This window comes from Pelophylax lessonae (genome assembly GCF_965119305.1).
Source record: "Pelophylax lessonae genome assembly, chromosome: 6".
Taxonomy (NCBI): Eukaryota; Metazoa; Chordata; class Amphibia; order Anura; family Ranidae; genus Pelophylax; species Pelophylax lessonae.
The window spans coordinates 185,406,268-185,429,497 of record NC_138773.1 but is presented as its reverse complement, the minus strand read 5'-3'; the positions used below and the strand labels follow the sequence as shown (position 1 = coordinate 185,429,497).

The window sequence follows — 23,230 nt, the reverse complement described above, 5'->3', positions numbered from 1 at the left end:
AAGGGTCTGATCTGTCCGCCGCAATGTCGCAGTCCCGCAAAAAAAATCGCAGATCGCCGCCATTACGCGTTAAAAAAAAACACCAAAAATGACAGAAATCTTTCCCTTAGTTAGTAAACGCAATAACTTTTGCGCAAACCAATCAAAATACGCTTATTGTGATTTTTTTTTACCAAACATGGGTAGCAGAAAACAAATTGGCCAAAAATTTAAAAAAATTTGATTTTTACATTTTTTTGGGGGGGAATTTCATATAAAAAAATGTTAAGAATATTGTTATTTTTTCAAAATAAATGCTCTTTTTTTTGTTTATAGCGCAAAAAGTAGAAATCGCACAGGTGATCAAATACCACCAAAAGAAAGCTCTGTTTGTGGGAAAAAAAAGGACGTAAATTTCGTTTGGGTATAGCGTCGCACGACCGCGCAATTGTCAGTTAAAGTCGCACAGCGCCGAATCGCAAAAAGTGGCCTGGACGCAAGACAGCAAAATGCTCCGGTGGTAAAGTGGTTAAAGCGGTTGTATCCTCTTTGTAAAAAAAAATAAAATCCTGCAGTACAATGGCATAATGTGTTAGTGTTCATCTCATAGGAGCACATTATGAAATACTTACCTTAGAACGAAGCCACACGGTCGCCCGGACACCGCTGAGGGAGCTGACATGTTCCCTCTGCGCCTCTTCCGAATTCTGCGACTCCAGCCCTGTGAGTGGCCGGAGCAGCGATGACGTCACTCCCACGCATGCTCGCAGGAGTTAACTTTTCGGCAAGGAGCTCTGAAGGTCTGGCAAGATACACCGGACCTTCAGCGCGCATACGCCGCTGGTGTCAGCGGCTGCATGCAAGGTGAATATCTCCTAAACTGTGCCAGTTTAGGAGATATTCATTTTACCTACAGGTAAGCCTTATTATAGGCTTACCTGTAGGTAAAAATAAAAAAGCAGAGTATACTACCGCTTTAAGGGGATATAACCTTCCGGGGCTGAAGTGGTTAAACTGTACCACTCATATAGAGGAAAGCTAGAGGTTCATTATAATGCAAACCACCACAGACATGTATACTTGTCTTCCCCTGTCCACTTTCCTCAGCCACATGGAGTGAAAGGACAGCTCTGGGTGAGCTCCAAGTCTCTGGAGTCATACCTCACACATGGACAATGACTCCACTACTAATACACAGGACAGGGGCTGTCTCTACAGTGTACAGCTCAGCTCTGCTTTCCCCTTCACTGTGAGGGAAGACTGTTCCACAATGACCATCCTGTACCTTGGGAATAAAGAACAGCTCGTCTCCACATAATCCAGCGAGCGGGGAAGCTCAGTACACTTATCAGCCCCTTACTAACACATCCTGCTGGTGTGAATGGAAAAGCCGGAACTTTATTTTCAGTGACAAAGTACACTGGGGACCGCTTTGGAGAGTGCACACAGCCGCACCAATCCACAAGCAGCGGATGATAGTGTTGCTGGAACTTGTTACCTGGCAACTGGAAGAAATAGTGCCCGAACGCTGTATAATTTCAGGGGGTTCTGAATATTCTTTCCCCTAGACAGGTGAGTGAGAGAAGAGGATGACTCCCCATCCCTGGATACCATGGACAATGTGTGTATAGTACACCAATGACAGACACACTACCAGGGTCAGCCATGTGTTTTTACAGTGGGTTCTCCATCCACCTCTATAGGCACTGTGGGGTTTTCTTTTCTGTTTTTGAAGTGATACTGAAGTAGTGAGCTCCCACCAGATTATTCATCAGAGCATTTCTCTATTTGCCAGAGATGCCTATTGCATTCTCATTACTAGTAAATCTGTGTGTATTAGTGCTGGGTCACATTGGTGCGATGTGGGAACCCTGCGATTCTACTGTGGGTTCCCGCATCGCATACGACTCGTAGGCAGTTCACACTGCAATATGCGAACTGCTGGGGGTGTCAATACAAAGTTAACGACACTCCCAAATTAGTTCGCATATCGCAGTGTGAACTGTCAGTTCAGACAGGAATCGGATTGCATCGGTGTGAACACCCATTCAATCCGATTCTGGTCTGGACCAAAAAAAAGGGTCCTGTGCGACTTTGGTCCTAATGCGATGCAAATTCAGCCGTGCAATCACACAGACATCGTATGATTTGTGATTTGCGGTGTGAATCACATGCAATGTCTGACATCGCATATGTTTAAACGGGCATTTTCTTTCTTCTTTTGTTTGGTTTATGTATACTCTGTGCAGTGGTTTCCTTATCCACTTCAATACAAGGCACTTTCACCCCCTTCCTTCCCAGGCCAATTTTCAGCGCTGTTGCAATTTAAATGACAATTGCATGGTCATGCGACACTATACCCAAATTAATTTTGTTATCATTTTCTTCACACAAATAGAGCTTTCCTTTTGGTGGTATTTAATCACTGCTGTTTTTTTTTTTTTTTTTGCAAAAAAAAAAACGATAAAAAAGACCAAACATTAAGCCCCCGTTCACACTGGGGCGACCTGTGAGGCGACCTGGTCGCCTCATAGGTCGCCGTAGGTCGCCCGCCATACAGAAGCTGTGGACCTGTTCTAATAGGAGCGACACAAGTCGCTCCTACTTAGAAAAAGGGTCCGGAGCTTCTTTGGGGCGACCTGCATAGACTTCAATGTTATGAAGTCCGTGCCGGCCGCTCCGAGGTCGCGGGGCGAGCAGCGCGCCGCGACCTGTGAGGTCGCCCGGCAAAGTCGGGTCGCTGCAATGTGAACGGGGCCTGAAACAAAAAAACAAAAAAAAAAATTCTTAGCTTCTACCAGAAAATGTGGCAAATAAGTAGTTTTTCTCTTTCAATGATGGGCACTGATGAGGAGGCCCGAATATGCAGCACTGATAAGCAGTACTGATGAGCAGGCACTTAAAAGCATCACAGATTGGCCTCACTAATGGGCACAGACTGGTGTCACTGATGGGCACTGTTGGGGCTGTATTGTAATCAGGGCACTGATGAATAGTGTAAAGAGTCGCAGCTCTTTGCTGAGATCCAGGCTGTGGCTAAACTGGGCGCCGTCATATGCCGTCGTCTCAGAACGAGAGCCGCACCACTCCGCCATCATTTGTCGGCGGGCGCCAAGTGGATGTGGTACTAAACTCAAAAACAAAAAAATTATATATCGCAGTTTACCAATTCTTCAAGCTTAAAGTAGAATTAAAGTACCTTTTTACCTTACTGTGAGCAGGCAGTCATTTATTGCAGAACAGACATGCAATGCGTCTTCTGCAATTAACTACAGCTACCTTCCTGATCACAGCAATCCTTGGAATGTAAGCTGCACAAGCCTACAAAGGCCAGCCTGATCCTGTGTGCCAGGATGACTTACTCCTGCGCATGCACAGTAGTAATGTGATCCCGTGCTTGCCAATGAAGAGGCCCAAATACTGGCACACAAGAGACGATGCCGGCACCAGAGGGACTGTTGTAAAGGTGTGAATCTCTTCCTTAAGTTCCGTTTTACTTTTTTTTTTTTCTAAATCAGCACAAGGGATGGTACATACACTGAATGAGACGTGTCCCGTGTACTGCTCTCTTTGTTCCAATCCTCAAGTGATTGTAAATGCTGTTTTTTTTTTTTTTTTAATATTAAAATAACAAACATGTTTAACATACCTGCTCTGTTCAATGATTTTGCACAGAGCAGTCCTGATTGTGCTCCTGGTTCCCCCCTCCAACCGAGTGCCCCCATAGCAAGAACCTTGCTAGGGTGGACGCTCATGCATGCTCGTTCCCACTCTGTGTGTCCATTGGTGGGGGCCTGGGAAGGGGAGCTGCTTGCAGAATGTTTTTTTTTACTTTAATGCAGAGGATGCATTTAAGTATAAAACCTTCCTGCCTTTAGAACCACTTTAAGTCCTCTGCCCAAACGCCCCCCTCCCCACGCACCTCCCACTGCGGTAATCGTCTATTGCTGCAGGAGCAATATGAGCAGCTGATCCTGTCTTAAGCCCCGTACACACGATAAGATTATCGAACGATCTGTTGTCCGTTTTCCGTGGCATGCTAGTCTGATGTGGAAAGTGAAGAGGTTATTTTCATACGAATTTTCCCGTACGACAGAATTCTACTTCAGAAGTGATGTCATGTGTTGGATTGCTTTCTATGTGTTCTTTCATCTCTGAGCATGCCTAGTCTTGCTCATAAGATTTTTCCCCGTCAAAATCTGTACTAATGAGACAAAAATCGGACGTGTGTTGACGGAGGACAAAAATTTTAATGCCTGCACATGAGGATTTTGTCAGCCGAAAAGTCGGAGTCGCCTGCTAAAAGCACCATACTAACAATCCGAAAATCGGCAGATCGGTCGTCGGACGAAGTTTTCCCTTCCGAATTTCTTATCGTGTGTACGGGCCTTTAGGCACCTATGACAGTTTGAGCTCTCATTGATGCTTGTTGCTAAGGAGCCGGCACCCACTCTCATCCTAACATCCAGTGACTCATCCCTGCCCTGCTCATTTAGCTGCCAGCTAGGGATTCCCGGCTGACAAGTGAATGTAAACAAAGGAGCAGGGACGTTTAAAACCCCCCACAAAATATTAAGTCATGGGGTTACCCCATAATCCATATGAGGCAATATGGGTCTGGCATGCATTTTAATGGAGACCTAACACCCAAAAAAACAAACAAACAAAAAAAAATAATGTTTGAGGTCCCTCCCAAATCCAAATTTCAATAACCCCCCCCCCCCCTGCCCACAGACCCCTAAACCACCTGGCCAGGAGGGGGGGAGGTCTCCTCTGTCAAAGTACACCCCAGGTTGAGGGCATGTGGCCTGGTATGGTTCAGGTGGGGGGGGGGGGGTACATGCTCACCCACCCCCCTCTCCTGGCCTACCAGGCTGCATGATCAGAAGAGGGTCTGCTATAAACTTTAGGGGCACCTCACACTTTTTTTTTTCATTTGTTTTTGTGGTATTTAGTCCCTCTTAAAATTCATACAAGAGCCAAAGGTAAAGATCGTAAAGGAACTGCCTCGGGTTTCTTTTTTAAAAAGTTTTTAAACATCCCTGCTCCTTTGTTTACATTCACATGTTCATCGGGAACCTGCAGTTGACAGCTGAAAAAGCAGGATAGAAATGAGTCGCTGCTTGTTAGAATGCCGACTGGTGGTGGCTCCTTAAAAAATCTCTGCTAAAAACGCATGTACATGCATTTTTGTTTTTTTTCTATTGAAGTCTGTGGGTCCAAAATGCGACAGCACCAAATAGCACTTGCACCTTTCACAAAACCATGCTGCAGTTGTGCCACATTCATGTGAATAGGCAACATTGAATATATTGTGACTTTCATTGTAGTGCAATGCTGTACGACAGCAGTCACATCTGAAATCTCACTAGTGTGACTGGGAGCTAAATTGGCTAAATACAGGAAAATCAGCGTTTTACAGTTTGCTTTCAGCAGAAAGCAGCCACAGCCTGAGTACTGAGTAGCTGGCGGGTACTGCTGGTGGTTACTGCTGTGGATACTGCTGGCGGAGAGTTTGAGGAGCGGCGCTTGAGGAAGAATGCAGAGCTGATGCTTCCTGTATCTCTCCTCTCACAGGGGGAGTGCATTTGATATCACTCCGCCTCTGACAGGGCAGAGCCAGAAATATACAGAAAGCATCGGCTCTGTTCTGTCACAGCTGACAGACACCATTCTGTCGCCAGACATCCCAAATCTCCTGCGAGGTGCGGGAGTCTCCTGCATGCGGTCGCGGCACTTCCGGGTGTCAGGGAGCCGCAGCCTGCATGCGGGAGACCTCCGCACCTCTCAGGAGACTTGGGATGTCTGGCGACAAGACACCTGCCGTAGTGTAATCCTGGCACCCGGGGAGGGTGTGGGGGCTGCTCAGTTAGTAACATGATACATCCTAAATATGGGTGTAACATGTAACTTTAGAGCTGCATGATTAATCTTTAAAAAATAACGATCTTGATTCAACCCCCCTCACGATCTTAATGCAGCATTTCCACAATTCATGTAACAAGTGCAGTGCAGTTCTTTGTTTGCAGCTGTCAAAATAAAAATAAAAAACCTGCCAGTGTTCCGTGAAAAAACCCTACCCGTGAAAATTCCCTACCCTCGTCACTTCCGGAGATGATTTAATGTACCCGAGGGAACAGCTGATGCGGTGTAACGTTACAAAACACTACCCCCTGAAAATTCCTTACCCTCCGGAGCTATGAGAATGCACACTGGTAAGCTGCTCAGCTGTTCAATTACGTAGGTGCTACCCTCCGGAGCAGTGTTAATTTTGTCGACTAAAACCGACTAAAACGTTTTCGTCGACTAAATTAACACAATTTTAGTCGACTAAAATACAACTAAAACTAAAACAATTCAGATGACTAAAATACGACTAAAACTAAAATGGCATTTTAGTCAAAAGACTATAACTAAAACTAAATTTAAATTTGCTGCCAAAATTGGTGCATGCTCAAAGCTTAATACCATAAATAATAACATATTAGATTTTTCACTCCAGGGCCAGCAGTAGTATATAATGTGTTTGGAAATTGTAGAGAAATGCTTAAATAATGCATTACAAATTACAATTGAACTACACCCATTCGATTATAGATGACTAAAATGAGTTTTAGTCAACTAAAATGTAGGACGTTTTAGTCGACTAAAATGTACTGGAGTTTTAGTCGACTAAATACGACTAAAACTAAAACACTTGCAGAAGACTAAAATGGGACTAAAACTAAAATGCCATTTTAGTCCTAAGACTAAAACTAAATTGAAATTTGCTGCCAAAATTAACACTGCTCCGGAGCTGTGAGCATGCACACTGGTAAGCTGCTCAGCTGCTCAATTACGTAGGTGCTACCCTCCAGAGCTGTGAGCATGCGCAGTGGTAAGCTGCTCAGCTGTTCCATGACGTATGTGCACAGTAAGTGACGAGGGTAGGGAATTGTCACGAGGTATGGTTTTTTAACGTTACACCGGTGTTGTAAAATTTTGTTGGACCCATGAAAAAATCGGACCTCGTCACTTCCGGTGATAGAGCATCACAAAACAGCTGATGGGAGTCGTCCGTGCGCATGAGCAGAAGACATTTTTCGAGGTTTGGCAAAATTATAACAGAGAGCGGACAGCTGATTGAGAGGAGGCGGGGCTGAGGTAGGACGGAGGATACCGCCGCGTCATCGAGACATTAGGGACGGAGGCACATATGCAGAGCTGGCAGAGGAGGCGGGATGGAGGTGCGGCCGTGTAATAAATGCAGGGCTTAAGCGACTCCTTCTGTTTATTATCTTTAGTAATTATCGTATTATTTATCCTTAGGATTTCGTTACATTTAGTATTTCTTATTTTGTATTATAGAAATAATAAATGTTATGAAATCCTAAGGATAAATAATACGATAATTGCTAAAGATAATAAAACAAGGAGTCGCTAAAGTCCTGCATTTATTACACGGCCACACCTCCGTCCCGCCTCCTCTATTCAGCTCTGCAGATGACGCGACGGTGTCTTCCGTCCCACCTCAGCCCCGCCTCCTCTCATTCAACTGCCCGCTATGTGTTATAAGTTTACCAAACCAAGATAATGTCTTATGCGCATGCGCACTTTAGACTCCCATAACCGGAAGTGACGAGGTCCGATTTTTTTTCACGGGTCCGAGAAAATTTTAGAACACCGGCAAAGTTTATTACAACATTGCTCAGTGCTGAGAGATTAAAAGAAACATTGTATTATTTGGTTTATTTGGTTCTTTTAGAGATCAAACGGATGAACTTTGATCTGCAAATGAGGTCAGTTTAACCACTTGAAGAGCCTTTTTCTTACACTTGTCGCTTACAAGTTAAAAAATAAATATTTTATGCTAGAAAATTACTCAGAACCCCCTAAACATTATATATGTTTTTTTTAGCTGAGACCCTAAAAAATAAAATGGCAGGTGTTGCAATATTTTATGTAAGACTGTATTAGCACAGCGATTTTTCAAGCACAATTTTATGGGAAAAAAATACACTTCAATGAATTTAAAAAACCCAAAAAAGGAAATAGTAAAGTTAGCCCAATTGTTTTTGTTTAATGTAAAAAAAAAGATGTTACGCTGCAAATTGTGAGAGAATCGTAATCTTTATTCTAAGCAAAAAAATTGTGATTCTCATTTTACACCGAATCATGCAGCTTTATGAAACATGTTACTAAAGGTGAATTTATCCTTAAAAGCAAAGTTCAGACTGTTGTGAACGCAATAAAAATGCTCACCACCACTGAGCTTAATCACCCCTTTTCATAATGTTACACTGCAAATGCTCCTTAGCAAAATAATGTATCAGTAACACAGCTGTAGAAAAGAGTGTCTTCAATGGTGCCTGATTAGATATCTGCAATGTGTTGTAAGCCATTCTCTAAAAAGTTTGTGCACATTTTTTGGTCGTGACAACACTTGCCACAGGGTCATTAAAATTAATGAATACATGACAGTGTACATCCACAGGGGTGAATTTATTAGGCAGTGAATGTTATTCTCACCATATATTTACAGGTGGTGAATCAATCACTGTCATTTTAAACACACACAGACTAAGAAAAGTAATTTGGCAGTGAAGGTCTGGTGAGCGTCAGATTAACTGCTTTATAAATATATCCCATACAGTTAACGGGACTTTAGTGTTTATTCATAGATATTGCTCCTATTTTATGGAGCAATAGTCCACCTTCTGTCTTCGAGAATGATTATTTTAATATTTGATTATAGAGAGTTTAGGGTGTCTGATTTGTGTGAGGGTCCTAATTGATATAGTTACATAATAGTTAAGGTTAGATAAAGACAATGGTCCATCCAGTTCAACCTGTGTAGGTGTGTCAGTGTCTATAATCTTTTCCCATATCCCTATATGTTTTGTTCACTAAGATGCATGTTCAAGAGTCTTTTAACCACTTCTGGACAGGAAGATTTTCCCCCTTAAAGTGGAGTTCCACCCTAATTTTATACTTACCTCCATCTTCTCGCTCCGGGTCACCTGAAAAACAAATGGATAATCGCAATTTTTTTTTTTTTTTTTACTTACCTTGTAGAGAAAATATACTTACCTTACTTCCTTCTTCCTCCCCTCGGCGGCCGCGGCGATTCGTCACTTCCTGGCTTTTGCAATGATTCCTGGGAGCTGAACGTCATCGCTCCCAGGAATCATTGCGCCTGCACCGGCCCAGACGTCAGTTCCGGCGCACACGCGTCATTCCCTTCTAAACAGCTTCTGGGCATGCCCAGAAGCTGTGGAGGGATGACGCGCGCGCCCGGAAGTGACGTCGGGGCCGGTGCAGTGCATCGTGGGACCGAAGAAGAAGGAAGAGGACGCCGAAGAGGATCGCGCTGGCTTCAAGCTGCCCACACCTGAGATGGCAGCGCTGGAGAATACTTTTTCAAGGTAAGTATTTCTCCTAAAAGGTAAGTGCAACCCGGGACAGATCAGAGGCTAGCCATTGTGCAATGTACTAGCCCTGACTGTCCCGGGGGTGTTTTTTTCTTTAAAAAAATGTGCACTGGGTGAAACTCCGCTTTAATGACCAGGCCATATTTTGTGATTCAGCACTGCGTTATTTTAACGGACAATTACGCGGTCGTGCAACGCTGTACTTAAATAAAATTGATGTCCTTTTTTTCCCACAAATAGAGCTTTGTTTTTGTGTTATTTGATCACCTGTGCGATTTTTATTTTTTGCGCTATAAACAAAAAAGGAGCGACAATTCTGAAAAAAACATATATATATTTTTCACTTTCTGCTATATAACATTCTCAAAAAAAAAAAATTCAAATCAAAATTTTTTAACATTTTAGGCCAATTTGTTTTCTGCTACATATTTTTGGTAAAAAAAAAAATGCAATAACCATATTTTGATTGGTTTGCGCAAAAGTTATCGCGTCTACTATCTACGGGAAAGATTTAGGTCATTTTTATTGTTTTTTTTTGTTTTTACTAGTAATGGCGGCAATCTGCGATTTTTAGCGGGACTGCGACATTGCGGCGGACTGATCGGACACCCAACTGACATTTTTGACACTTTTGGGGGGACCAGTGACATTACTACAGTAATCAGTGCTAAAAATATGCACTGTTACTGTAATGATGACACTGGCAGGGAAGGGGTTAACATTGTGGGTGACCAAGGGGTTAAATGTGAGCCTAGGGGAGGGATTCTTACTGTGGGGGCATGTGGCTTCTGAAATGATCATAGAGATCTGTGATCCTATATAGAAGGACCACAGGGGCTCTGTGATCATTCCAGGGAGAAGTACTGTGAGCTGTGTTTACAACAGCTGACCGTTCTCTCTCAGCGGGGAATGATTGCGGGTGTCAGGCAGCAATCGGAGCCACCTGCCCGCTGCTTTGGCTTCCCCTCTGACGAGCGGGGGCTGGAGCGCACCGGTGGCGGCGCGCTCGCCCCCTAGACTCCCGAGAGCAAGCGACGTACAGCTACAGCGATTTGCCTGGGAGCGGCTGCCTGCCACCGTGTAACTGCGGTAGACGGTCGGCAACAGGTTAAGATATTGATATACATGGATGTTTTTTCTTCAGTTTGAGTTAGTCTTTTCGCAGTAGCTATCCGCCTTGGTGTTACCTCAGCATCAAAGGCTATACCCCAAACCCTGCTCGAGTAAAGACTGCAGTGTAATGATCAGTGTGGAATGATCACAGGGGCTCGGTGATCATTCCAGGGAGAAGGACGGTCGGCTGTGTTTACAACATCTGACCGTTCTTCTCTCTCAGCGGGGAACGATTGCGGGTGTCAGGCAGCAGTCGGAGCCGCCTGACCCGTGCATCGGCTTCCCCGCTGCCAAATGGGGGTGGCAGCGCACCGCCGGTGGTGCGTGCTCGCCCCCTAGCTGCCTGCTCACGACCGACGTAGACCTACGTCGATTTGCGCAGCAGAGGTACATTGCTGCAGTAAATAGGCGGTGGCCGGTCGGGAACCGGTTAAAGTTATCAAAACTCCCCTCTGACACCATTAATTATGGAAGAGGGTTCCACATCCTTATTGCCCTGACAGTGGAAAAAACCCCTACACAGCTTATGGGTTAACCGCTTCTCCTCCCAATCTCATTACGTGGCCATGTGTCCTCTTACACTCCCTGAGACTGAAACCTTTTTTTCCTATGCTGGGATCATGATTGAGGTATTTGTATATCGCTATCCTGTCTCCTCTCCAGGGAGAATAAATTTAGTGCTTGTAATTATTCCTCATAATTGAAGTCCTCCAGTCCCCTTATTAATTTTGCTGCCTTCCTCTGGACTCTCTCCAGTTCCAGCACATCCTTCCTGAGGACTGGTGACCAGAACTGGACAGAATACTGTAGATGTGGTTGAACCAGAGTTTTATAAAGTGCCAGGATTATAGTTTTATCTCTGGAGTAAATTTCCTTTCTTATGCAAGCTAATAGTCTGCTGACTTTGCTTGCAGCAGCTAGGCATTACATGCTATTGCTTAGTCTGTCTTCTTCCAGGTCCCTCAGGTCTTCTTTTCCCATCCTAGATTCCCCCAGCGGCTCACCCCCTAGTGAGTAGTTTGCATTTTTGTTTTTAGCCTCCAAGTGCATCACATTTCTCAACATTAAACCTCATTTGCCCACCCATTATTTTATTCAGGTCTTTCTGTAAAACTTCTATATCCTGATGTGAAGGTATTGCCCTGCTTATTTTTGTGTAGTCCGCAAAAAACTGCGATTGAGCTATTTATACTGACCTCTATATCATTTATGAATAAAGTAAACAGAATTGGTACCAGGACAGAGCCTTGGGTTTCCCCTACTTACCAATCCAGTTTGAGTACATGTTATTTATCACCACCCTTTGGACACGCCCCTGTAATCAGTGTTCAATCCAAGAACAAACCCTATGGTCCATGCCTACAGACCTCAGTTTGTAGATTAAGTCCTTATGGGGAACTGTATTGAATGCTTTTGCAGAATCCAGATACACCACATTCACAGGCCTTCCCCTATCTAGATGGCAGGTCACTTCCTCATAGAATGTCAACAGATTGGTGTGGTAGGAATGACCCTTTGTAAACCCATGCTGATTAATACTAATTTATTATACTAATATATATCAATTTTAATATTTAATTTATTTACCATATTCTATGACTTATTTTGTTTACGTGTACATATTGTCTGGATTGTTGCTCATATGCTTATTTGTCACATAGGAAGGCCAGTCTTTAACAGGGATACTTACAGACTGTGAAACAGTAATGAAGTTAACGCGAAAGCAAGTTCTATCCAGGGCAAAGGCTTCCGAGTTAGACAGTGTGAGGAAACTGAACTGCTGGTGAGTATGGATTGTGTTGCTTTGTTGATGATAAAACATGGCTACATAGAGTACCTGTGATTTGTTTAGCAAAACCTTTTTAAATCGTGTCATTCTTTCATTTAGGAAGCCATCTGGCTGGAAATCGAAAATGGATGCAAAAAACTCTGCTAGCTTAAGTTTATGTGATCTTTTATGGTCCCTCTTTGCAGTGGTTTTAGGTAGTACAGTATACTGTATGTGGGCAGTTTTAATTGGTATAAGAGTATGAGCATAACATTATTTTTTTAAATAAAGTAATACCTTGGTTTGCGAGGAACCTGGTTTACGAGCGTTTTGAAAGACGAGCAACATTTTTAAAAAAAAATCTGTCTTGATATATGAGCAGTTTAGTAGAGTACAGTATAAGCATGCCATCCCCTCTGTTACATAATGTGTCCCTTTGCCTGTACTGTATATAAAAGATGCTGATTTCTACTGTTTCAAAGTGTCTGCCGGCGCGTATGTGTCTCCTCGTCTCTCTGCTCTCCCCAGCGGGCAGAGCCGATCACTCCTGCTGATGTCATCCAGGGAGGAGGGGAGGAGAGAAGCAGAGAGCCGAGGAGTCACGCGAGCCCCGGAAGATGCTCTGATACAGTAGAAATCAGCATCTTTATATAGAGTACAGACACAGGGACAAATAATGTTATTTAACTGAGGGGATGCAATGCTTATACTGTACATTACTGTACTTTATGATAGCAGCATATCTTTATTTATACCAATAAATGGTTGTGGAACGAATCATCTGAGTTTCTATTATTTCTTATGGGAAAATTTGCTTTGATATACGAGTGCTTTGGATTACAAGCATGCTGCTGGAACGAATTATGCTTGCAAACCAAGGTATTACTGTAAATTGAAAAATATGGGCACATGCCACAGTCCATGGATCCTCCATCCTACTTATTTCACTAATTACATACTGTATAACCTATGCATAACACGAGCATCTTGGTATGACACTTGATATTGAATATGACAAAGACGCCTAGTATAAATGTAAGCTTTATACTGTACACCTTTATATGTTTTGTAGGGTTTTTTTGGCTGTATTACAATTAGTAATGAATTCTCTAGATAGATTCCTATTCTATACTCTCGTGATATGCCTATTGTAATCTTCTGTTAGAAGCTTATTATTATTATTATTATACAGGATTTATATAGCGCCAATAGTTTGCGCAGCGCTTAACAAAATTAAGGCAGACATTACAGTTACAATACAATTTGGAACAAAAGGAATCAGAGGGCCCTGCTCGTTAGAGCTTACAATCTAAAAGGGAGGGTCAATTGATACAAAAGGAAATAGCTGTGGGGGATGGGCTGATGGAGCAAGTAAAACAGTGTTATTAGTTAGTAGCCGGGTAGGCTTCTTTAAAGAGAAGGGTTTTCAGGGATCGTCTAAAGATGGATAGATTAGGGGACAGTCGGACAGATTGGGGTAGAGAGTTCCAAAGAATAGGAGAAGCTCTGGAGAAATCCTGGAGGCGAGCATGGGAAGAGGTGACAAGGGAGCTAGAGAGCAGGAGGTCTTGGGAGGACCGAAGAGAGCGGCTTGGTTGATATTTTGAGATCAGGTTAGTGATGTAGCTGGGGGCAGAGTTGTGGATGGCTTTGTAAACTATTGTTAGTACTTTGAATTTTATTTGTTGGGTGAGTGGAAGCCAGTGAAGGGATTGGCAGAGAGGGGTGGAGGACACTGAACGGTTGGTAAGGTAGATAAGTCTTGCAGCAGCATTGATTATGGATTGAAGAGGGGATAATCTATGTAAGGGTGATCCAATGAGGAGGGAGTTGCAATAGTCGAGGCGAGAGATAACCAGGGCGTGAATTAAAAGCTTGGTGGTGTCATTGGTTAAAAAGGGGCCGTATTCTAGAGATGTTGCGGAGGTTAAGGCGGCATGATTTGGACAGGGATTGGATGTGAGCCTGAAAGGACAGTGCAAAGTCCAGGGTTACCCCTAGCACCCTGGCATGTGTGGAAGGATTGATAGTTGTTCCATTGATCTTGACAGAGAATTCCGGGGAAGGGGCACGTGGAGGAGGAAATATTATGAGCTCGGTTTTAGATAGATTCAGTTTGAGGAAGTGGTGAGACATCCAGGCTTATATGTCTGTTAGTAGATCAGTGATGAGGGAGGAGACTGATGGGGTGAGCTGAGGGGTAGAGAGATAGATTTGGGTGTCATCAGCATAGAAATGGTAGTGGAAGCCATGGGAGGCTATTAGCTGATCCAGGGAGGAAGTATAGATTGAGAATAGTAGCTTATATAAACATATCGAAACAGAAAAAATCTGGGCAGCTGCCTATCTCTGAATCCAGATGAAATCAAAAGTTACCCTTGCATTGGGGCTCTGCCCACACTGCAAGGGTCAAATGTTCATTTTTATCTAGGAAGAACATAAACAGGAATTTTACTTATCTTATACCTCGCTTCTGCAGGCTACCTCTGATTGTTATGACCAGTCCCCACAAGTTGTTTCTCTTGCTGATCCATCAGTTGCAGGCACTCTGATGTCATTACGCACAATGCAGAACCAGCTGTCCTGTGTTGATAGTGAGGATGTCGAGGGCCTGCTCACAGCCTGGAACCTGATACAGTATGCTGGTTGATATAGGCATACTAAATATGCCTATAATCGCCACTTTTGTGGAATGAAAAAAACAATTGATGCCAAATGGGCAGAATGGGAAATCCAGTTGTGTGATGACCGTATGTTTCAGTGTAAAAACACTTGTGCAGATCGGTCATTTTTGGTTATACATATATATGCATGGCTTAATCAGTTAGGCTGGCCATACATGATACAATTTTCTTACAATTTTCTGTCCAATTTTCTTGAAATTTACCTTCAAGTATGTAGTACGAATGCCTGCCTAATTAGATACAAGTGAATGTGTTGTTTAGCTCTGACCTCACATTACAGGCGGTCCCCGGGTTACAAACAAGATAGGGTTGGGTCTGTAGATTTGTTCTTAAAGCGGAGTTCCGGGCACAAAAACAACCTTTTTTTTTGTGCCCGTCCGCTTGGTCTTCTTAACCTGAAAAGGAATTGGATAGTTAGGTTTTTTCTTTTTTTACACTCACCTTGTAATTTTAGATAGAATATACTCACCTATTCTTCACTTCCTCCCTCAGCGCCGCGGCTCCGCCGTCACTTCCTGTCTTGCGATGATTCCTGGGAGCTGAACGTCATCGCTCCCAGGAATCAATGCGACGGCACCGGCCCGCTCGTCACTTCCGGGCCGGTGCTAAACAGCTTCTGGGCATGCCCAGAAGCTGTGGAGGAATGCGGCGCCGCACCGGAAGTGACGAGAGGGGCCGGTGCAGGCGCATTCTGGGAGAAGAAGACGCGGAAGAAGACGCCGAAGAGGATCGCGCCGGCTTCAGCTGCCCACAAGAGAGATGGCAACGCTGTGGAAGAAATTTTATAAGTGAGTATTTCTTCTTGCAGGTAAGTGCGAACCAGGACAGATCAGAGGCTAGCCATTGTGGAATGTACTAGCCCTGACTGTCCCGGGGGTATGTTTATTAAAAAAATGTTTCTGTGCCCGGAATTCCGCTTGAAGTCGAATTTGTTTTGTAAGTCGGAACAGGTAAATTTTTTAAGTGTAGTTACAGCCAAAATAATAATTTTTAAGTTTTTTAGATAGCATAGGGAAGGGTTATCATGCCTGTACCATTTTCTTTGCTGTCTGTACCCCTGTTCAGAAGATTTCACCTCACTTTCTGTTCCTATGACAACTGGATTTTGAAAATTTGGGGTTATTGTGGAAACAAGGATTGGTGATAAAGCTCCAGTGGAGACACCTTTTTCTCATGATAACTCTTACAGAAGTGAATTTCCCTTCCTAGGTGTAGATTTCTCCTCACTTCCTGTTGTCTCTCTCCATTTGTAAGTAGGAGTCGTTTGTAAGTTGAATGTTTGTAACTCGGGGACTGCCTGTATGTGGTTTGTGGTAGATCTAACAGAAAATTGTACAACAAAAGTTGAACATGTATGGCCAGCCTTAGTCTCTTGAGTCCTGTGCGTCATTTGAAAAGGGAACTAGTACATCTGTACATCTGTGCATCCCAGGGGCAATTGAAAGTGGTGTTCAGTAATAGTGGTTCTACTGGGGAAGTTTAAATGTTGGCACCCCCTTGCTGTCAGTGGCAGCTACAATCCAGCACTAAGCCAAGGCACTGAACTAGTACAAGTTCTCTATAGAACAGTCCAAGACTATGCTGTTGTTTATGTTTAAAGTTCATGTTGTTTAAAAGAGCTATCTGGTCCCCTATTCTAATCAAAAACTCAACTTCATCCCACCTACTGTATGTGATTACTTTCCTTTTCCCATAATTGTGCCTTGTTTACATCATTCTGTCTGAAATATTGCATTGCACTGCTTGCACAGTAACCCCCTATACACTGGATGGGGGATGTACCTGTACTGTTAGAGCATTGTGTTTTTTTTTATTCTCCTATGAAACCAATATGGCATTAAAGGGTTGATTTTTCTATGTTTTTGTTTTTGTTTTAGGGGAAGCCGCCTTACAGATGTAAGTAATGTCTGAAAGAAGACTTGTATCCTGAATTTTGAAATCTAGATATCAGTAAAATGTATTTTTAGTTTAAGCAATTCACATTTGTTTTGCATTTCTTTATTTTTTTTATTAGCATTTACACATTTAAAAAATATATACAGTTGTGCTCATAAGTTTACATACCCTGGCAGAATTTATGATTTCTTGGCCATTTTTCAGGCAATATGAATGATAACACAAAAACTTTTCTTTCACTCATGGTTAGTGTTTGGCTGAAGCCATTTATTATCAATTAACTGTGTTTACTCTTTTTAAATCATAATGACAACAGAAACTACCCAAATGACCCTGATCAAAAGTTTACATTCCCCCAGTTCTTAACCGGTTGCCGACCGCTGCACGACTATATACTGCGGCGGTCAGCCCCGGCCAGGCAGAGTGAAGTATCGGTACGTCACTCGCCTGTCACTGACTTGTGAGCCAATTGCTGGCAGGCGCGCGCCCGCCGCGGCTCGTTCACTGACAAGTCAGTGCGTGTGACCGGCGGACACTCACGATCGCTCCTGTGAAGGGAGAAAGGCGGACGGCTTATGTAAACACTGTCATTCTCCCTGGTATAAAAATGAAGATCAGACGGTTCTACTATGTAGGACCGTTGATCTTTGTTTTTACACCAATAGCCATGTCCCTTTACAGTTAGAAACACCCCCCCCCCCTCCCTCTCCAATACAGTTAACCCCTTCCCTGCCAGTGTCATTTTTGCAGTAACAGTGCATATGAATAGCACTGATTACTGCAGTAATGTCACTGGTAACCCCAAAAGTGTCAAAAATGTCAGTCAAGGGTCCGATCTGTCCGCCGCAATGTCGCAGTCCCGCAAAAAAAATCGCAGATCGCCGCCATTACGCGTTAAAAAAAAAAAAAAACCAAAAATTACAAAAATCTTTCCCTTTGTTAGTAAACGCGATAACTTTTGCGCAAACCAATCAAAATACGCTTTTTGCGATTTTTTTTTTTTTTTACCAAACATATGTAGCATAAAACAAATTGGCCGAAAATGTTAAAAAATTTAGATTTTTACATTTTTTTGGGGGGGAATTTCATATAAAAAAATTTGAAAAATATTGTTATTTTTGCAAAATTGACGCATTTTTTTGTTTATAGCGCATGATCAAAAAATCGCACAGGTGATCAAATACCACCAAAAGAAAGCTCTGTTTGTGGGAAAAAAAGGACGTCAAATTCGTTTAGGTACAGCGTCCCACGACCGCGCAATTTTCCGTTAAAGTCACGCAGTAAAAAATCGCAAAAAACCCCCTGGTCTTTTAGCAGCCAAATCCTCCGGGGCTTAAGTGGTTAATACTGTGTATTGCCCCATTTAACCACTTTACCGCTGCTCACTAGAGCTCTACTGCGGCAAAGTGGCTCGATAACGTCTGGCGACGAAGACCTCGGCGGCGCTCCCGCTGTATTCAGTCACATCACAGCTCTTCCCCGATCGTCGGGGAATCGAGTGTGGAGATCTCCTAAGTGACAGGCAGGGTCAGATTGCAGGGTTCAGCATAGCTGAACCAGATCGATCTGTCCCTGTGTCACTCAGTCCCCTTCCCCCACGCACGTTAGTAAGCGCCAGGCATACATTAACCCCTTGATCACCAATAAAAATTAACCCCTTCCCTGCCAGTGTAATTTTTACAGTAAGAGTGAATATTTATAGCACTGATTACTGTAGTACTGTAGTAATGTCACTGTTACCCCCAAAAGTGCCAAAAATGTCAGTCAAGGGTCCGATCTGTCCGCCGCAATGTCGCAGTCCCGCAAAAAAAGAAATCGCAGATCGCCGCCATTACTCATTAAAAAAAAAAAAAAAAAACACCAAAAATGACAGAAATATTTCCCTTAGTTAGTAAACGCAATAACTTTTGCGCACACCAATCAAAATACGATTATTGCAATTTTTTTTTTTTTTTTTCCAAAAATATGTAGCAGAAAACAAATTGGCCTAAAATGATAAAACATTTTTGATATTTACATTTTTTTGGGGGGGAATTTCGTATAAAAAAAATGTGAAAAATATTGTTATTTTTTCAAAATTGTCGCTCTTTTTTTGTTTATAGCACAAAAAGTAAAAATTGCACAGGTGATCAAATACCACCAAAAGAAAGCTCTGTTTGTGGGAAAAAAAGGACGTAAATTTCGTTTGGGTACGGCGTTGCATGACCGCGCAATAGTCAGTTAAATTCGCACAGTGCCAAATCGCAAAAAGTGGCCCAGACGTAAGACAGCAAAATCCTCCGGTGGTAAAGTGGTTAACATCAATGACAGCTTGAAGTCTTTTGTGGTATTTGTGGATGAGGCTCTTTATCTTCTCAGATGGTAAAGCTGCCCATTCTTCCTGTCAAAAAACCTCCAGTTCCTGTAAATTCTTGGGCTGTCTTGCATGAACTGCACGTTTGAGATCTCCCCAGAGTGGCTCAATGATATTGAGGTCAGGAGACTGTGATGGCCACTCCAGAACCTTCACTTTATTCTGCTGTAGCCAATGGCAGGTCGACTTGGCCTTGTGTTTAGGATTATTGTCATGTTGGAATGTCCAAGTACATCCCATGTGCAGCCCCAGTATTTTTTGATAACATACTGCATTCATCTTGCTATCAATTCTGACCAAATTTCCTGTGCCTTTGTAGCTCACACATCCCCAAAACATTAGCGATCCCCCTCCGTGTTTCACAGTAGGAATGGTGTACCCTTCATCATAGGCCTTGTTGACCCCTCTCCAAATGTAGATTTTATGGTTGTGGCCAAAAAGCTCAAATGTGGTCTCATCACTCCAAATGATTTTGTGCCAGAAGGTTTGAGGCTTGTCTCCGTGTTGTTTGGCATAATGTAAGCAGGATATCTTGTGGCATTTGCGTAGTAATGGCTATCTTCATGGGACTCGACCATGCAGCCCATCTTTCTTCAAGTGCCTCTTTATTGTGCATCCTTAAACAGCCACACCACATGTTTTCAGAGAGTCCTGTATTTCACCTGAAGGTATTTGTGGGTTTTTCTTTGCATCCCGGACCATTTTCCTGGCAGTTGTGGCTGAAATTTAAGTTGGTCTACCTGACATTGGTTTGGTCTCAACACAACCTCTCATTTTCCACTTCTTGATTAGAGTTTGAACACTGCTGATTGGCATTCTCAATTCCTTGGATATCTTTGTATATCCCTTTCCTGTTTTATACAGTTCAACTACCTTTTCCCGCAGATCCTTTGACAATTCTTTTGCTTTCCCCATGACTCAGAATCCAGAAATGTCAGTGCAGCACTGGATGAAAGATGCAAGGGTCTGTCAGGAGTTCAGAAACTCTTTGAACTTTTATATAAACACACTAATTACAAGCAAACAGATCACAGCTGAGGATGGTTACCTTTAGTAGCCATTCAAATCCATTTGTGTCACCTTGTGTGCATGTTATCAGGCCAAAATCACCAGGGTATGTAAACTTTAGATTAGGGTCATTTGGGTAGTTTCTGTTGTCATTATGATTTAAACAAGAGTAAACACAGTTGATTGATAATAAATGGCTTCAGCCAAACACTAACCATGAGTGAAAGAAAAGTTTTTGTGTTATTATTCATATTCTCAGAAAAATGGCCAAGAAATCATAAATTCTGCCAGGGTATGTAAACTTAGGAGCACAACTGTATATATAAAATGCAAAAATGAATGCAGCTCTTTGTTAACCACTTCAATACCGTCACTTTTCCCCCTTTCCGCCCAGGCCAATTTTCAGCTTTTAGCGCTGTTGCATTTTGAATGACAATTGCGCAGTCATGCAACACTGTACCTAAACCAAATTTATGTCATTTTTTCCCCACAAATAGAGCTTTCTCTTGGTGGCATTTGATCACCGCAAGGTTTTTCCTTTTTTGCTAAACAAATAAAAAAAAGACCGAAAAGTTTGAAAAAAAAAAAAAGTTTTTTGTTTGTTATACAATTTTGTAAATAGATATGTTTTTTCCTGCACTGATGAGTAGGCACTGATGGGGTGGCACTGATGGGGTGGCACTGATAGGCGGCACTGATATGCAACACTGATGGGCACTGATATGTGGAACTGATAGGTAGCACTGATAGGCGGCACTAATAGGTGGCAAGGATAGGCGGCACTGATCAGCACTGATGGGCACTGATAGGCGGCACTGGTGGGCAATAATGGGCACTGGTGGGTGGCACTGATAGATGGCAATTATGGGCACTGGTGGGCAGCACTGATGGGGAGGGCACTGGTGGGCAGCACTGATGGGGAGAGCCCTGATTGCCATCCCTGGTGGCCATGGTGGGCATCCCTGGGGTCATGGGTGGGCATCCCTGGTGGTTCTAGTGGCACCCCCCCCCCAAGGATCTGCACTGGTAATCAATGCTCTGATTACCAGTGCAGACCCCCCGTCAGGAGAGCCGCAGATTGGCTCTCCTCTACTCGTGCCTGTCAGGCACGAACTAAGTGAACCCGGTCAAAGGCTCTTCCTATTTACAATGTGACCAGCTGTGATTGGACACAGCTGGTCACATGGTAAAGAGCCTACGTCAGTAGGCTCTTTACCGAGATCAGAGATGCGGTGTGTCAGAGTGAGCCCAGGGGCGCGCAGAGCGCATTATCCTGCCGTCGTCATATGACGGCGTGTCAGGATAACACAACCACCTTCCCGCCGTCAATCGCCTATAGGGCGGGCAGGAAGTGGTTAAAACATCCCTCAGTGTATTTTCCTAAATACAGGCAGTATTAGTGTGTGTGTGTGTGTGTGTGTGTGTGTGTGTGTGTTTGTATATATAAACAAATGCAAATATACATTTAATACATACCAAATGATTCCCAGAGTACATTGGATTAGCTAAAGAATCATCTCAGAGTAGGCCCCTCTCAGGCTATTCCCATGTAATTGAAACCTCAGACTCAACTTTACAATTAGGAATACGGCACTCTTATGACTTACTCACTTGTTTGTGTAATTTTTTTTATTTTGTGCTGTTCTTACTTTTAACATTAGCCTATTCCCAACACCATGGTAAGGTTAAAGTGTTTGTTACCCTAAAAAAAAAAAAGAGATTCTGTTTCCCTGTAGCAGGTTAAACAGCACAGTGTTTGTGCTGTCTATCCTGTCCCACTGGAAATTGTAAAAAACCTGGCTGATCCTGCCAGTCTCTGCCCCCCCCCCCCCTGTAAACTGGCCACGGTATATCATGGCTGCTGAGCTCTGACACCGTGGTCAGTTTACGAGCCTCCATCATCCGCTTTGTCTCCTCTCTGCTCCCCCCCCCCTGTCTATCAGTTCGGAGTCTGTGTCTTTGTCTCTGCCCCCCCCCCCGCTGCTGTTAATAAAAAAGAAAATGTCACTGCCAGCCCCTCTCTTTTAAGCTCTCATCCTGCACTATATAATTGTTTTTTTAGAAACAAAGGCTGTGGCTTCAGGGCAGTCATGTGACTCCCGGCTGCTCTGCTATTACGATCCAGGGCTATAGCGGGAAGAGCCAATCAGCTAGCTCGGCAGTCCTGTGGCTCTGGGGCTGACATCAGAGGGAGAGCTTGGCTCCTCCTGCTGTAGTTCTGGATCGTAATATCAGAGCGCCCGGGAGTCACGTGACCGCCCTGAAGCTACAGCACAAAAAGGTATTTAGAGCCTTTGTTTCTAAAAAAAAACAATTATAAAGCACAGGATGGGAGCCTAAAAGAGAGGGGCTGGCAGAAAAATCATTATTTAGGGTTACAATTGCTTTAAAATGGAAAGCGTGTAAAAAGGATTCTAGAAATCATTCTGCTGGCTAGATAAAAACATAAAAATTTATATAATATTTACTATATTCATGACTAAAAAGATATTTTTAAACCATCTACGTTTGTAGTTGTAATGCTACCCCCTGTAAGGGGCCGCTTGTACTAGCTTGTTCTTCTCTGATAATACAGAGGCTGCCCACCACCACAAGCACCAGTCCACTCACTTCAGCTCCAATACCCAGTCTAGGTGATGTCTTTTTGAAGTTTATTACTTGAATAGGTTTAAACAGGAGAGGGGCATATAGGGCAATACTCCAAAATGCTGCATAGTAACAGAGGACACTCTTCACTAGGCTTAAACCCTGGGGATTCTGCTAAGGAAGGGAAAAAAAATAAATATTGTGTACCGCTAACATTAGTGATTAGTGTTGAGCGAACACGGACTGTATTATTCGTGTTCGTACCGAATAATTGGATTTTTTTTACCCGAACACGGACACGGACACTTTACTGTATGTTCGGGTAAAAATCCGTGTTCGGTCGTTTTATTTCCGGGTTTTGCATGCTTTGGCGCTCTTTTCATGGCGGGCTTTCAACAGCCAATCAACAATCGTTTAACTGGTGTGCCTTAAG

At 43.2% G+C, this 23,230-nt stretch overlaps 1 protein-coding gene across 1 annotated transcript in view; it reads left to right on the top strand.

Moving 5' to 3' along the window:
- The first annotated feature begins 1,424 nt into the window (after nucleotides 1–1,424).
- CFAP410 (cilia and flagella associated protein 410) overlaps nucleotides 1,425–23,230 on the top strand; it is a 96,424-nt gene continuing 74,618 nt past the window's right edge. Inside the window, exons 1-3 of the mRNA XM_082260373.1 lie at nucleotides 1,425–1,551; nucleotides 12,164–12,285; nucleotides 16,832–16,850. Of these exons, the coding sequence (XP_082116499.1) occupies nucleotides 12,209–12,285; nucleotides 16,832–16,850 (96 nt within the window). The 5' untranslated portion in view covers nucleotides 1,425–1,551; nucleotides 12,164–12,208. The remainder of the gene's footprint in view (nucleotides 1,552–12,163; nucleotides 12,286–16,831; nucleotides 16,851–23,230) is intronic.